We start from the raw sequence: 16,650 nt of genomic DNA on the forward strand, positions 1-16,650 counted from the left end.
TAAGCCAACATGTTTTAAACAAAGATAATGGGAACTGCAGATGCTGGAGATTCCAAGATAATAAAATGTGAGGCTGGATGAACACAGCAGGCCAAGCAGCATCTCAGGAGCACAAAAGCTGACGTTTCGGGCCTAGACCCTTCATCAGAGAGGGGGATGGGGGGAGGGAACTGGAATAAATAGGGAGAGAGGGGGAGGCGGACCGAAGATGGAGAGTAAAGAAGATAGGTGGAGAAGGTGTGGGTGGGGAGGTAGGGAGGGGATAGGTCAGTCCAGGGAAGACGGACAGGTCAAGGAGGTGGGATGAGGTTAGTAGGTAGCTGGGGGTGCGGCTTGGGGTGGGAGGAAGGGATGGGTGAGAGGAAGAACCGGTTAGGGAGGCAGAGACAGGTTGGACTGGTTTTGGGATGCAGTGGGTGGGGGGGAAGAGCTGGGCTGGTTGTGTGGTGCAGTGGGGGGAGGGGATGAACTGGGCTGGTTTAGGGATGCAGTGGGGGAAGGGGAGATTTTGAAACTGGTGAAGTCCACATTGATACCATATGGCTGCAGGGTTCCCAGGCGGAATATGAGTCGCTGTTCCTGCAACCTTCGGGTGGCGACTCATATTCCGCCTGGGAACCCTGCAGCCATATGGTATCAATGTGGACTTCACCAGTTTCAAAATCTCCCCTTCCCCCACTGCATCCCTAAACCAGCCCAGTTCATCCCCTCCCCCCACTGCACCACACAACCAGCCCAGCTCTTCCCCCCCACCCACTGCATCCCAAAACCAGTCCAACCTGTCTCTGCCTCCCTAACCGGTTCTTCCTCTCACCCATCCCTTCCTCCCACCCCAAGCCGCACCCCCAGCTACCTACTAACCTCATCCCACCTCCTTGACCTGTCCGTCTTCCCTGGACTGACCTATCCCCTCCCTACCTCCCCACCCACACCTTCTCCACCTATCTTCTTTACTCTCCATCTTCGGTCCGCCTCCCCCTCTCTCCCTATTTATTCCAGTTCCCTCCCCCCATCCCCCTCTCTGATGAAGGGTCTAGGCCCGAAACGTCAGCTTTTGTGCTCCTGAGATGCTGCTTGGCCTGCTGTGTTCATCCAGCCTCACATTTTATTATGTTTTAAACAAATTTCTTTTTCTTAAAAAGGCAGGATAATTTGACAGCTCTCCAAAGGACTTATAAAAAGCTGAAGCATTTCAAAAGCATTAGCAGAATACATCTGAAAATCCTACAATTAGCTGAGAGAGGTTATGTTTGCATTTTAATTGACAAATTAAATTGCATTTCCAATTTTTTTACAACTTCAATAATTTCTTCTTCTTACCAATGAACGTGGCACAAGATAACATCACTAGCTGCAAAACTCAGTTAAATAAAACTCATTTCCCTGAGTAAAGGTCCTGACCCGAAACGTCAAGCTTTCCTGCTCCTCTGATGCTGCTTGGCCTGCTGTGTTCATCCACTTTCACACCGTGTTATCTCAGATTCTCCAGCATAGGCAGTTCCTACTATCCCATCAGAGTAATTATGTTAAGTTAAACCAAATGTGGTACTCACCAATAAGGAGAAGATTTTATACAACTTATCAACAAAAATCAACAGAGCTTGGCAAAAAAATTCTACTGCGATTCAAGACTTTAGCCCTCCCACCTTTTACTGAAAATACAATCATTGTGCTGTTTTGGTCAATGATGTAGCCGAGAAGTTATTTTATGATTAAAATAGATGGTTGCGACCAAAGAGGTTGAAGAAAGCAAGATGAATTCCCTGTTCCTTTGGAATTTAGATTTATTACAGCCTCCTCCTGAATTACACCAACACAATAACTGAAATGCTTGGTAGAAAATTTAGGACAAAGGTATTTATTTAGATGGAAATTCTTGCACAGATTCAGAATATTTTGAAGAAACAAATCTAACAGTAACATGCTGAATATGCAAGCAAAAATGTAACATGACTAAGTCACTAATATTTATGTCCTTTAAAAAGTATCTCCGAATAACATTGTCCTAAATTCTGAAGTTAGCCAAAAACATTTTTATCCATTGCCATCAAAACTTCATGTATTGCTGTGGAAGGGCATTAGCACTGACTATATTTGTGGGGAGGTGAAAGTGATACATTAAATGAAAACATTTAAATACTTAGGGGAAAAAAATAACTTGGCCACCAGCATGGAATGAGAAATATACGTCAAAAGGTTTGATTACCAGATCACGCCAAAAGCTGCAGTACTGATCATAGAAAATAAATTTCATCCTATTCCAATATTAGCTTGTCAACTCTGATAAGGCACACATCTCAAACTAAGAGTAAGATAAGCATGTTTTTAAAATGATCACCACTGCAGATTTCAACAGTAAATATTAGTTTTCGGCTGATTGAACATTGAAATAATTGCCAAAATTTTCAACAAAATAAATGTGAAGTACTGCAGATGCTGGTAATCAGAAAAGAATGACGTATTGCAGTCTGGAGTTCAATTACATCCTGATTTCACATTGAATGGAACAGGTTCTAAACTTCACTTTTAGATGACTCAGTTGTAAACTAAAATAATCGAGTGACTAATTAGCAGGCTGCATTATTTGTGTTTTTTATGCTAAAAGATGTACATCTTCCTTTCAAGTCTTGTATTACACTATTGTAGCTGATGGGATAACATTTTCCAGTTTCCACATTTTGTTAGAGACATAGTAAATCAAATTAATTAACATTTGCTCTCATTTTCTTCTGTAACTGCACACAGCACATATTCCATACCTCATTCAGTACAAACACGTTAGTTAAACACAACAAAAACGATACACATTGCAAAATATACACATTCCCTTCAAACAGCTTCTGAAGATTTACAGAGAGCTAAAAGAAAAATCCTATGCATTCCATGAGAAAAATGGGATCACAATGAAATTTTCAACTTCACTTCATAAAAATAAATAGTGATGCCTAGAGACCAATACCTCGATATCATTGCACAGATTAGCTTCAGAGAAATTGTGTTTCTTTTGTTTTGCCAGTTTTCTGTCAGTGATCACTCTTACTTTGGTACAAAGTTGCAGGCAGTGCCTGCCAACTGGAAACTTCCCCAAGTGTTCCAATATGAGAGTCTGTTCTAGTGGCAGCAATCCACAGAGGACATCGTGGTTTTGGTATTGTTGAATGCCCTTTAGTACAGTGTGTAAAAATCACCAGACAGAAATCAGTAACAGGAATCGTTGTAAGTTTATTCCTGGTTCACCAAGGGAACTTAAGCCATTTCTAGCATCCAGAGTGCCCACTTGGCTCAAATCCAGAGAGAGCATCTCACCTTTGTATTTGACTTGAACAGTCTCTAATCTGGTCAGTGACTTCCCTTGTTATTCTTTAGTTTGCGGTTCTTTATGATACTGCAGTGCAACAAAACAGAATCCAATGATTGCTGAGTGTCCTTTTATTTCCAACACTACCCTAAAACATGAACAATCAGCTCGTATGTAGTCATCATTATTGCAGTGTTTGGAATCTGGCGTATCAGCTGAGCTTGTAGTCCTCTATAAAAAGCAAAATAACCTTCCTCTATTGCCACTAGACGTGCAGTTTGCAAAAATGATTTGTACTTTGTGCCTTCCTCCCGTAATCGTGTCCTTATTACCTCTGAAAAACAAAATTTTAAAAATGAAAATACCATATTTTCTTCAATTTTCACTTTGATGCTGTGGTCAGCATAATTAACTGATTCATAAAAATCTGTTAGCAATCCTGTTCTTTAAGCAAGTATCAATTGTTTAGGTGTATGTCTAGTCCAGTTTTTTTTATCAAAGGAGATGGCGATCTATCTTCATGTATACTTTCTTAAAAAAAGTCACTGAATAGTGAGTGTACACGGAATCCAACTCATCATTTAAAATGATTTTAGAGAAAGGATTAAAAGGCCAATAACTGAACTTCATAGATGGGTTAATTCAGCACAAGTCCAGCACCTTCCTGGTGGGAATGGCTTTGTACTGCTCCAAGTAGTTCTCTGAGAGACTAGGGGTCTATTATAATGTGTGCGCTTGTGCAAGAGCACTTTTCAACTTCTTTCCAGGCACACAATAAATATTCTACATCATGTATTGCTGAAAAATGTACGTAAAAGTCAGAACAAAAAAATGAAAATAAAGATAGGATGACAAAAGAACCAGAGAGGAGATGAAAGTAATCTTTGTGCATGGAATTATGATTATCTGAAGTGCAGAGTTTGAAAAATTGGTGGAAGCAAATTCAATAGTAACTTTTAAAAGGGAATTGGTTACTTATTTTGAAAGAAGGTAATTGAAGGTCTGTGGGCAAAGAGCAGAGGTGTTGGAATAATTGGATAGCTTTTTCCAAGGCACAATTAAATAACCTTCTTTGAATCATATGATTCTATCAATCATTCTTGAAATGAACTTGCCAGAATCATAAAAGGAGAACAAGCCTAGTGTTGAAATATGGTTGTGACAGCAAACAACTGTTTATTTTACTGTATTCTACCAATACTAAAAGCTGCAGTCAGCATTGTTAAATCATTTTGTATGTGCACTTTTATAATTGCACAATACTGGGTTTAGGGAAGTGAAAACATTCCAAATACCATGAAATTATATGGAGTTAATTGGGAAAATGTGCCAGAGGAACTGAAATTACTTGCAGCCACAAAGAAGCCATGGATCTTGATGGAAACCAATGCCTTCAGAAGAAAGAATAGTGTCTTTAGAGAAGGGTATATTTAACAAAAAAGGAAGAAATAATTAAGTATTACATAGAAGACAAGGAAGGTGATAAAATGAATCCAAATTAGGGGGATAATAAGGTAGAACAAAATATTTAAGCACTACTTTTTTCCCTAGATCTTTCACATAGTGTTAGAGAGTCAGAGAGATGTACAGCATGAAAACAGACCCTTCGGTCCAACTGGTCCAATCAGATATCCTAAATTAGTCTAGTTCCATTTTCCAGCACTTGGTCCAGATCCCTCTAAAGCCTTCGTATTCATATAGCCATCCAGATGTCTTTTACATGTTGTAATTGTAAAAGCCTCCACCACAACCTTTGGAAACTCTATTCAGTTCCTTTTTAAAATCTTTCCTTTCTCACCTTAAACCTATGCCCTCTAGTTTTAGACTCCTCTACCCTGGGAAAAAGACCTTGATTATTCACTCTATCCATAACCCCCATGATTTTATAAATTCTTAAAAAGGTCTTAAAGGACTTATCCTTAAACTTTGACCCTGGTTTGAATGCTCACAACATCAGGAACATCCTTCCTGCACCTAACCCATCTAGTCTCATAATAATTTTGCAGGTTTCGGAAATTTCTTCCCACCCCCCACCTCATTCTTCTAAACTCCTGTGGACACAACCATAGCAGACTCCAATCTCTCCCCACCTCTTCACGGCCACCTGCATTTTATTTCATGTTGGGACTAGATTTTTGTTTTATAAAGTCATTTTAACATTTGTACTCTTTGTGAATTTCAAACAATGTCATCACAGTCACGTGACACTACAATGAACACAACAGGTCAAAGCAGTCCTCTGCAAAAGATGACTGTGCAACACCATTAGTCAAAAGAACAAAACACAATTGCAGTTAGGTCTTTTGATGAAGTAATTTGTAATATTGCAGTTTCACTTCACTTGATCATCAGAAATTGAAAGTTATAGATCCAAATTCACAGATTTACAGCAATGTAGCACAATAAGAGGGTCACGACTATGTTCCCAGTAAATGAATTGGGAAAAAACGAAAATTAACAGGACTTTGTTCTACAAATACTTAAAAATGAATTTCAAATTCCTTCATGGAAAGTGGTCTCAATAATTTCCGTAAAATAACTGAAAATTGGATCCAGTTTCCAGGGTAAAATACAATTCTAGAATCTGGTGGTATCAACGGGATTTTAGATAACTTTTTTTTTGAAGATCAATTTGCAGACGTACATCAGCAAACTAAAGGCAGTATTCAACAAGTCAAAAGAGAAGAACAAAGAAGACGTACCATGAGGGTAAGCAGTACAAGATGCGCAAGTCTTAGAAAAGCCAGCTGCCATCATCAATCCTAGAAAGTCTGAAGCGTTCTTGTCATTTTCCCTCACAGCGAATCTCCATTCCTCTAAATGTTTCTTCAATGCTTCATAAATAACAAAATGAATCACAGTCTCGGAGATCCCAGCATACGAGGCAGTCAAACCTCTATAAAAACCTTTCAATCCTTCAGTTTGATAAACGTATCTTGCACACTGGAAAGCATTTGTTGCTTTCTCACCTCGCTTCCTACAAATAGTGAGGAATCGATAAAGGTATTAAGGATTTCATACTTGTTATTTTGACTGCAAATACCTTAAAACACACATACATTTGTGTAGCCTACCTGCTTTCCAGCTGCATCCTTGTTTTGACCAACCAAATTGGGTTCATCAATGTGTTTGTAATGAAGCCTAGTAATATAAAAGAGGCACATGTATTTATTTCCATTTCACATTTTCTGAAATATTATCACAAATGCAATGGTCAAGTATGTTCATCAGCTTCAGCTGCCACCATTTTAATAAAGTACATTAATAGCAGTTACATTTTATATAAGGATGTTATACAATTCACCATACTCATTTGTTAATGAGGAGTAAAATAAAGTTTGGATAATTTGATAAAGGATATGGAAACAAGCATAAGCCACTTAGAATGGGCTTGAGGGGGCTATCATTCAATGAGGATATGATTGATCTGCAGTAACTCTGCAAACCCAACTTAACTCATTTTTCTTAATATAATTTGTACGTTTTTCATAACTAATCTCAGATTAAAATTAATAATTGATCTAGCATCAATTTTCATTTGCAGAAAAAGCTCCAAACTTGTGTAAAGTGTTCCAAATTTCACTGAAAAGTCTTGCTCTAATATTTAAGACTATGCCCTCAGCCCTTGTTTCCTCAACCACTGAAAATATTTTACAGCCATCTACCTGGCTGTTACCCCTAACGGTTGGAAACATTAATGAAATCACCCTTGTATAATTGAAAATGAAACTGTACACGCACGCGTACACACACGGAGTCTGGGAAGACGTACAAATACAGCAAACAATTAAGAACTAAGATTACATGCTCACTTTTATTATAAGAGGAATCAAGTATGGTGTAAAGACGTCTTACTGCAATTATATACAACCTTGTAGACACCATGCTAAGTACTGAGTCCAGTTTTGATCACCGTAAATATGGAAAGATGCACCTGTCACAGAGTGAGTGCAACTAAGTTTCACTAAGCTAATTCCTGGCTGAATGGATGGTCTTAAGGAAATATTAATAGAGTGGGCCTATATTCTTAAGGTTTAAAGAACATGAGGTGATCTTATTCAATATATAAACTGCTTTTAGAGATTGACCAGATAGGTACAAAAAGATTTCCACTTCCACTGAGGCTCATAGTCTCAGAGTAAGGGGCAGATCATTTAGGACTGAGGCGAGGAATCTTTGTTTTCAACCAGAGGGCAGTGAATCTTTGGTCTGCCCAAGAGGGCTATGGAGACTCAGGCATTCAGTATAAGCAAAACTGATGTTGATAAATGTCTATATTTTAAAATCAATGACTATGGAGATAGTGTAGGAAACAGTGTTGAAATAGAAAATCTGCCATGATCTCAATGAATGGCAGGGAGTGCTCAAAGGGTTGAATGGTCTACTCCTATTCCTTATATTGTACAAGGGGCATAAACTCAACTCCTTTGTGCGTTCACTCCCAAATGAATATTTTAGTTAATACTTTATAATTATTTAGTACTTACTTGCAAAACCAGCAGAACACATGTTAACAACATTAGAGTGTGGCACGAAGATCGCATTAAACTTCTCCTTAGCTTTGGAGTAAGCAGCAAAGTAGATTGCTCTGTACGTGCACAAAAATAACCATGCATTAAATATTTATTGCACTTAATATATATAACTGATACAGTGAATTTTTAATAATTTGGGTAACATTAGAACTTGGTATTTAAAAATGAAGGCTACCACTTGCTGCTTTAGATACTGACAATGTCAGGAAATAGCAAGGTAAAGAAATTGTGAAAGGACTTGTGGACCCCAGGAATCAAATTTACTTGGCATGAAAAAATGTACACCAATGTGGTCAACTAACAGCATACAAAAACAGACTTATGAATATATTTGGATTATTTCAAGATTTATCTGATCAGTCTCAAACTCAGTCTGGAAATAGAACAACTACAATCACAGATAATAAAATGTGAGGCTGGATGAACACAGCAGGCCAAGCAGCATCTCAGGAGCACAAAAGCTGACGTTTCGGGCCTAGACCCTTCATCAGAGAGGGGGATGGGGAGAGGGAACTGGAATAAATAGGGAGAGAGGGGGAGGCGGACCGAAGATGGAGAGTAAAGAAGATAGGTGGAGAGAGTGTAGGTGGGGAGGTAGGGAGGGGATAGGTCGGTCCAGGGAAGACGGACTGGTCAAGGAGGTGGGATGAGGTTAGTAGGTAGATGGGGGTGCGGCTTGGGGTGGGAGGAAGGGATGGGTGAGAGGAAGAACCGGTTAGGGAGGCAGAGACAGGTTGGACTGGTTTTGGGATGCAGTGGGTGGAGAGGAAGAGCTGGGCTGGTTGTGTGATGCAGTGGAGGGAGGGGATGAACTGGGCTGGTTTAGGGATGCAGTGGGGAAAGGGGAGATTTTGAAACTGGTGAAGTCCACATTGATACCACTGGGCTGCAGGGTTCCCAGGCGGAATAGGAGTTGCTGTTCCTGCAACCTTCGGGTGGCATCATTGTGGCACTGCAGGAGGCCCATGATGGACATGTCATCTAGAGAATGGGAGGGGGAATGGAAATGGTTTGCGACTGGGAGGTGCAGTTGTTTATTGCGAACCGAGCGGAGGGGTTCTGCAGAGAGGTCCCCAAGCCTCCGCTTGGTTTCCCCAATGTTGAGGGAGCCACACCGGGTACAGTGGATGCAGTATACTACATTGGCAGATGTGCAGGTGAACCTCTGCTTAATATGGAAAGTCATCTTGGGGCCTGGGATAGGGGTGAGGGAGGAGGTGTGGGGGCAAGTGTAGCATTTCCGGCGGTTGCAGGGGAAGGTGTCGGGTGTGGTGGGGTTGGAGGGGAGTGTGGAGCGAACAAGGGAGTCACAGAGAGAGTGGTCTCTCCGGAAAGCAGACAAGGGTGGGGATGGAAAAATGTCTTGGGTGGTGGGGTCGGATTGTAGATGGCGAAAGTGTCAGAGGATGATGCGTTGTATCCAGAGGTTGGTGGGGTGGTGTGTGAGAACGAGGGGGATCCTCTTTGGGCGGTTGTGGCGGGGGCAGGGTGTGAGGGATGTGTTGTGGGAAATGCGGGAGATGTGGTCAAGGGCGTTTTCGACCACTGTGGGGGGAAAGTTGCGGTCCTTAAAGAACTTGGACATCTGGGACGTGCGGGAGTGGAATGCCTCATCGTGGGAGCAGATGCGGCGGAGGCAGAGGAATTGGGAATAGGAGATGGAATTTTTGCAGGAGTGTGGGTGAGAGGAGGTGTATTCTAGGTAGCTGTGGGAGTCGGTGGGCTTGAAATGGACATCAGTTACAAGCATGTTGCCTGAGATGGAGACTGAGGTGTCCAGGAAGGTGAGGGATGTGCTGGAGATGGTCCAGGCGAACTGAAGGTTGGGGTGGAAGGTGTTGGTGAAGTGGATGAACTGTTCAAGCTCCTCTGGGGAGCAAGAGGCGGTGCCGATATCACAACTACAATCACATCTGGTCTGGCAGCATCTGTGAAGGTTAAAAACCAGATTTAACGTTTCAGGTCCGAAAGGAGTTGATAACGTTTTGGCTAGGAGAGTGGATAGTGGTTAATGGGGTCTGTTAGTGACAATAGGTAGTGTGCAATGGCTGCCATTTTGTCTTTCTAACTGATCCTCTCTCTTCAGGCTCTATCCTTTCTGGACATGAGTTTGCTCGCTGAGCTGGAAGGTTCGTTTTCAGACTTTTCGTCACCATTCTAGGTAACATCATCAGTGAGCCTCCGGTGAAGCGCTGGTGTTATGTCCCACTTTCTATTTAGCTGTTTAGGTTTCCTTGGGTTGGTGATGTCATTTCCTTTTCTTTTTCTCAGAGGATGGTAGATAGGCTCCAAATCAATATGTTTGTTGATGAAGTTCCAGTTGGAATGCCATGCTTCTAGGAATTCTCGTGCGTGTCTCTGTTTAGCTTGTCCTAGGATGGGTGGGACAACACATCCATCCTAGGACGAGCCAAACAGAGACATGCACGAGAATTCCTAGAAGCATGGCATTCCAACTGGAACTCCATCAACAAACACATAGGCTCCAAATCAATCTACCATCCTCTGAGAAAAAGAACAGGAAGTGATATCACCAACCCAAGGAAACCTAAACAGCTAAATAGAAAGAGGGACATAACACCAGCGCTTCACCGGAGGCTCACTGATGATGTTACCTAGAATGGTGACGAAACGTCTGAAACCGAACCTTCCAGCTCAGTGAGCAAACTCACATCCAGAACCTCAACCTGAGCTACAAATCTTCTCAAAACTCTATCCTTTATCCTATTGTTTACTCCCTACCCCATTCCCCTCCCTATTTTCCAATATAAACCGACATTTTCCCAGCTACCATCAGATCTGAGGAAGGGTCACCCCTTCACACATGCTACCAGACCTGCTAAGCTTTTCCAGCAACTTCTGTTTTTGTTCCTGATTTACAGCATCTGCAGTTCTTTCAGTTTTTACAACCACATCTGTGGTCTTGTACACCATGATGATCCCTTTGTTCGGCATCAGAACGGATCCGCGTAGTAACTAATCCTTTAAAAATTTTAGGTAATATATACATTCACTGAAAGAAGTGGCTCAGTAGGTGATGCACCGTACAGACCAGAAGGCTTCCTTGTCTATGCTATCTGAACTAGGAACTAATGGACATAATTATTGTCAGTATGTCGGGTTGAGGGAAAGCTAAAGTTGCAAGACTAAGAAGCACTTGATTACCCATCAAGCTAACAGAGTGGTACATCGGCAATTTGTTCATTAAAATATATTGTAGATTCTGGAAATCTGAAACAAAAGCAGTTATTGCAAAATCTCAGCAGGTTTGAGGAGAAGAAATGGAGTTAGTATGTCAAGAAATTTTGATGCAAGGAAACCTACTTGAAATGTAAATTCTGTGTTTTTTCCTTCATAGTTTCTGCCAAACATGCTGAGTACTTCAACAATTTTTGCTTTAAATCAGGTTGCCCACAACTCCTTTAGGCGAGTGGAAATGATGCAGTGGTATTGTTACTGGACTAGAAATCCAGAGACATAAGCTATTGTTCTGTGAACATGGGTTTGAATCCCATGATTGTACACCTTGAAATATGAATTAATAAAAATCCTGAGTATGGGAAGAACATGCGCAGCAGCACCACAGTGAAACTGGCTGGGAACAGTATACTATTTTAAATCATTTAATCGTTTGTAAAAGTCTTTATTTTTAATTCTGTTTATCAAGGCAACAGTTCAGAGGTCCAAAGAACAGGGGCCTGAGGTAATTAATATTAGTTTATTCTAAGGGCCATGTAAGGATTTAATTTAAAAAGGGTAAGTTACAGAAGGGCGGCTCAAGGCTGTGATGTTTTGGGCCCTATAACTCAAGATAGATGTGCTGGCCTTGGAGCCAGTCCAGAGGGGTTCACAAAAATGAACTCACATATGAAAGACTTAACACACGAGGAATGTTTGAGGACTCTGGGTCTATACTTGATGGAGGAAATCTATTGAAACTTATAGAATACAGAATGGCCTGGACAGAGTGGATATTGGGAAGATGTTTCCATTGGTAGGAGAGACTCGGATCCAGGGCACAGCCTTAGAGTAAAGGGAAGACCCTTTAGAATAGAGACAAGGAGAAACTCCTTCTGCAAGAGAGCAATGAATCTATGAAATTCACTGCCACAGAAGGCTATGGAGCTCAGGTCATTGGGCATAGCTAAAAAAAGAGATAGATAGGTTCTTGATTGTCAAGGGGATCAACAGTTACAGGGAGAAGGCAGGAGAATGGAGTTGAGAAACTTATCAGCCATGATTGAATGACGGAGCAGACGTGATATGCCAAATGGCCTAATTTCTGCTGTGTTTTATAGTGTGCTCCTCAAGCTTTATGTGGGAAGTCTGGTACAGTGCCAGTGTCAGGAATCAGAGCATGTATAGACATATCGCAGTTCCTTGAAGGCCACGTTTCAGTTTGACCAGTGACTGGAGATGCAGTGGAGCATCCGCAAGGCTGAGACTAACATGGGTCGCACATACAACGTGGTGGTCACACTGCAGGCTAGGACACAAGTCCGCAAGGAACGATAATCACAGGCAGGAAATGCAGGAATCCCCTGTGGTTATTCCCCTGCAAAAAGACATACAACTTTGGATACTATTAGGAGGCAATGGCCCCTCAGAGGCAAACAGCAACATGAAAATTCATTGCACCACAGTTGTCAGTGCTGCCCAGGACAGGAAAAATAAGCGGAGGACGTCTACACTGATAGTGGATTCAATTGTAATAGGAAGACATAGATGTTTCTATGGCTGCAAAGACGACTCCAGGATAGTACGTTGCTTCATGAGTATTAGGGTCAAGAATGTCTTCGAGCAAATATAGGACATTTTGGAATCGGTGGGTAAACAGTCCAGGATTGTAGTACACGTGGTACGAATAACACAGTGTTAAACAAAAATCTTAAAAGCAGAACACAGGGTGAGTTAGGAAACAAATTGAAATGTAGGGCCTCAAAAGGTCATTATCTCAGGATTGCTACCAGTATCATATGCTAGTCAGATGTAGAAATAGCAGGATATATTACACAAATGTGCGGCTAGAGAGAAGGTGCAAGGGGGAGAACTTCAGATTCTTGGGATACTGGGACTGGTTCTGGAAGTATTTGCTAGCACATTTGGGGAGGGTTTAAATAAAGTGGCAAGGAGATGGAACCTATACAGGGAGACAGAAGAGGGGGATATTAGGGCAAAAACAAAAGACAGACTGGGAAATAAGAAAAGTGGTAGAGAATTCAAAGGTGAGAATCAACCAAGTGCAAAATAATGCAGAAGGGACTAAGAATGTTAAAAAGACAAGCCTCAAGGACTTGCACTTGCATCTTAACACAGGCCAGATATTCCTTAGCCGCAAGTCTGAAAACTGAAGAGACCTAATCAATGAAAATCTTCTTGAAAGTGGATCCAAATGGACCTGAACAGACCTGTAGACATGTTGAGTTTGGGCCTTCTGGAAAAAATATTTTGCTTTGACACAAAGCTAAAGTTTTCCCCTCTCAAAGGTCTGAGCTGTGTTTCCGTTAGTCCACTTGGGTTCATTTGGGTCTAGCAAAACATTTTCCCCCCACCAAAAGAGCCCAAATAGACTTCAAACAGTACTGAATGAAAACCGAAAATATCCATTATCCAAAATCAGTTAGTCTCGAGTTAGCTGATAAAGCATTTCCAACCAGCACACAGACCATTTGCAATCAAGTGGATAAATCAGTTGCACAAATAGATATAAATAGCCATGATACAGTTGACATTAGAGAGATGTGGCTGCAGGGTCACCAGAGATGGGAACCTAATATTAGGAAAAAGGATAAGGAATTGGGGTAACATTCCTGGTTAAAGAGATAAATTAACACAATAGACAAGAAGGCTATTAACTCTGAAGTGGAACCGTATGGGCAGAGCTTAGAAACAGCGAGGGACAGACTGCGTTGGTGGGGATTGAATATATTCCCCCAAACTATACTGGTAATGGTAGGGAAGGCATTCAATGTGAAATTGGAGACAACCAATAAAAGTGCACCTGCAATTATGCATAACTTTAATTTGCGTATAGATTGGGCAAACCAAATCAATAACAATACCGTACAGGAGAAATTCCTGCAGTGAGAGGGGGAGGCTTTCTGTATCAATATGTTGAGGAACTAGTGAGAAAATAGGCTTTCCTAGACTGGATCATGTGTAATCAGAAAGGAATAATTGGCAATCTAGCTCTGCTAGGCCCCTTGAGTAAGAATAATCTGAACGTGATAGAATTCTTCATTAGGACTGAGAGTGTCTTAGTTGATTCTGAGACTTGGGTCCTGAATCTAAACAAAAGAAACTACAATGGCATGAGATGCAAGCTTTTATAAATTAAACAGGTTACTTAAATGGATAACGGTGGACAGGCAAGAGCAAATATTTAAAAGATGGATAATGGAACTGCAACAGCAGTTCATTTCTGTAAAGTACAAATTAAAATGGAAAATGTGACCCAGACATGGCTAACAAGGGAAATCTGGACATTATTAGTTCCGACAAGGTGACACAAAAAATGCTTTAAAAAACCCATCAGACCTGAGGATTGGGAGCAGTTTAGATTTCAGTAAAGGAGGACAATAGGACTGATTAGAAGGGGGAAATATAAGAGTACAGGAGTAAGCTTGTGAAAACATACAAACTAGTTGTAAAATGCCTTACAGAGATAATAGGAACTGCCGATGCTGGAGAACCTGAGATAACACGGCGTGAGGCTGGATGAACACAGCAGGCCAAGCAGAAGAGCAGGAAAGTTTGACGTTTTGAGTCGAAACCCTTCTGCAGAAATGGGGAAGGGGAAGGGGATTCTGAAATAAATAGGGAAATGGGGGAGGCAGATAGAAGATGGATATAGGAGAAGATAGGGAGAGAGGAGACAGATAGGTCAAAGAGGCAGGGTTAGAGCCAGTAAAAGGTGAATGTAGGTGGGGATTAAGGAGGGGAAAGGTCAGTCCGGGCAGTTCGGACTAGTCAAGGAGGCGGGATGAGGTTAGTGGGTAGGAGCTGAGGGTGGGGCTTGAGGTGGGAGGAATGGTTAGGGAGGCAGGGACTAGCTGGGCTGTTTTTGGGAGGCGGATGGGGGAGGGGAGGCTTTGAAGCTTGTGAAGTCCACATGGGAACCCTGCAGCCCAAGGGTATCAAAGTGAAATATGAGATGCTGTACCTGCATCTTTCGGGTGGCGTCATCGTGGCAATGCAAGAGGCCCAGGATGGACATGTCATCCGCCTCCCTAACCATTCCTCCCACCTCAAGCCCCACCCTCATCTCCTACCCACTAACCTCATCCTGCCTCCTTGACCTGTCCGTCCTCCCTGGATCGACCTAACCCCTCCCTAACTCCCCAACGACAGTCACCTTCACTGGCTCCAAACCCGCCTCTTTGACCTGTCTATCTCCTCTCACCCTATCTTCTCCTTTTCCATCTATCTGCCTCCCCCCATCTCCCTATTTATTTCAGAATCCCCTTCCCCTCCCCCATTTCTGAAGAAGGGTCTTGACCCGAAACGTCAAACTTTCCTGCTCCTCTGATACATGCTTGGCCTGCTGTGTTCATCCAGCTTCACATTGTGTTATCTCTATTGTAAAAAGCCTTTATAAGTTTGTGAGGAGAAAAAGATGAGCGAGGACAAATATAGGTCTCTTACAATCAGAAACAGGGGAAGCTATAATGGCAATAAAGGTGGAAAACCAATTAAATACATACTCTGGTTCTGCCTTCACAAAGTAAGGCAACTAATATCCCTAAATCATTGGGAACACAGTCAAGTGAGGAGGAACAGCAAGAAATTAACATTTGTACAGAACCTATGTTGGAAATCGATTAGATTAAAAGCTAATAAATCCCCATGGTCTGATCATCTATATCCCAGAATTCTTAAAGAAATGGCCTTAGTAATGCTTCAGTGGTCATCGTTCATGATTCTATAGACTCTGGAACAGTTCCTCTGGTTGCAGGGTAGCTAACATAATCCACTATTTCAAAAAGGAGATAGAGAGAAAACAGGGAATTATAGACCAGTTCGGCCGATATCAGTAATGGAGAAACTGCTGGAGTTCATTATAAAAGATTTAATAGCAGAACACTTGGAAAACAGTGACAGGATTTGAAAGAATCATCATCAATTCGTAAAACGGAAATTATTTTGAAGAATCTACTGGAAATTTTTTGAGGATGTGATGAGGTGAGTTGATAAGGAAGGAAGAGTGAACATAGTCTATTTAGACTTTCAGAAGGCTTTCTATAAAGGCCCACATAAGTGAATAGCATGTGAAATTAAAGTACATGGCATTGGGAGTAATGTATTGACATGAACAGACAAGTGCTTGGCAGACAGGAAGCAAAGAATAATAAGTGGGTCTTTTTTGGGGATTGGCAGGCAATCATGACTAGTAAGCTACTGCAAGAATCTGCTAAGACACCAGCTATTCAAAATAATACTGATTTAGATGAGGGAACAAAATGTAACATCCGCACTTTGCAGATGACATAACATTGGGTGGGTGAACTGTGAGGAGGATGCAGAGATTTTTTGGTGTGATTTGGACAAGTTGAGCGAGTAGGCAGATGCAGTATAATGTGGATAAATATGAAGTTATCCACTTTATCAGCAGAACCAGGAAGGCAGATTACCACATTAATGACAATTGACTGAGAAAGGGGGCGCTGCAACAACACCCGGGTGACCTCGTACACCAGTCACTGAAAGCACACGTGCAGGTGTAGGAGGTGGTGAGGAAGGCAATTGGTATGTTGCCTTCATAGCAAGAGAATTCGAATACAGGAGCAGGGATATTTTGCTGCAGTGATACAGAGTCTT

The 16,650-nt window shown here is 41.6% G+C and overlaps 1 protein-coding gene across 1 annotated transcript in view; it reads right to left on the reverse strand.

Moving 5' to 3' along the window:
• Positions 1-1,842: 1,842 nt before the first annotated feature.
• slc25a33 (solute carrier family 25 member 33) overlaps positions 1,843-16,650 on the reverse strand; it is a 46,638-nt gene continuing 31,830 nt past the window's right edge. The window contains exons 4-7 of the mRNA XM_059655605.1: positions 7,786-7,886; positions 6,373-6,439; positions 6,001-6,275; positions 1,843-3,632 (exon numbers count right to left, since the gene is read on the reverse strand). Of these exons, the coding sequence (XP_059511588.1) occupies positions 3,442-3,632; positions 6,001-6,275; positions 6,373-6,439; positions 7,786-7,886 (634 nt within the window). The 3' untranslated portion in view covers positions 1,843-3,441. The remainder of the gene's footprint in view (positions 3,633-6,000; positions 6,276-6,372; positions 6,440-7,785; positions 7,887-16,650) is intronic.

This window comes from Stegostoma tigrinum, chromosome 28, assembly GCF_030684315.1.
Source record: "Stegostoma tigrinum isolate sSteTig4 chromosome 28, sSteTig4.hap1, whole genome shotgun sequence".
In the NCBI taxonomy this organism is placed as follows: Eukaryota; Metazoa; Chordata; class Chondrichthyes; order Orectolobiformes; family Stegostomatidae; genus Stegostoma; species Stegostoma tigrinum.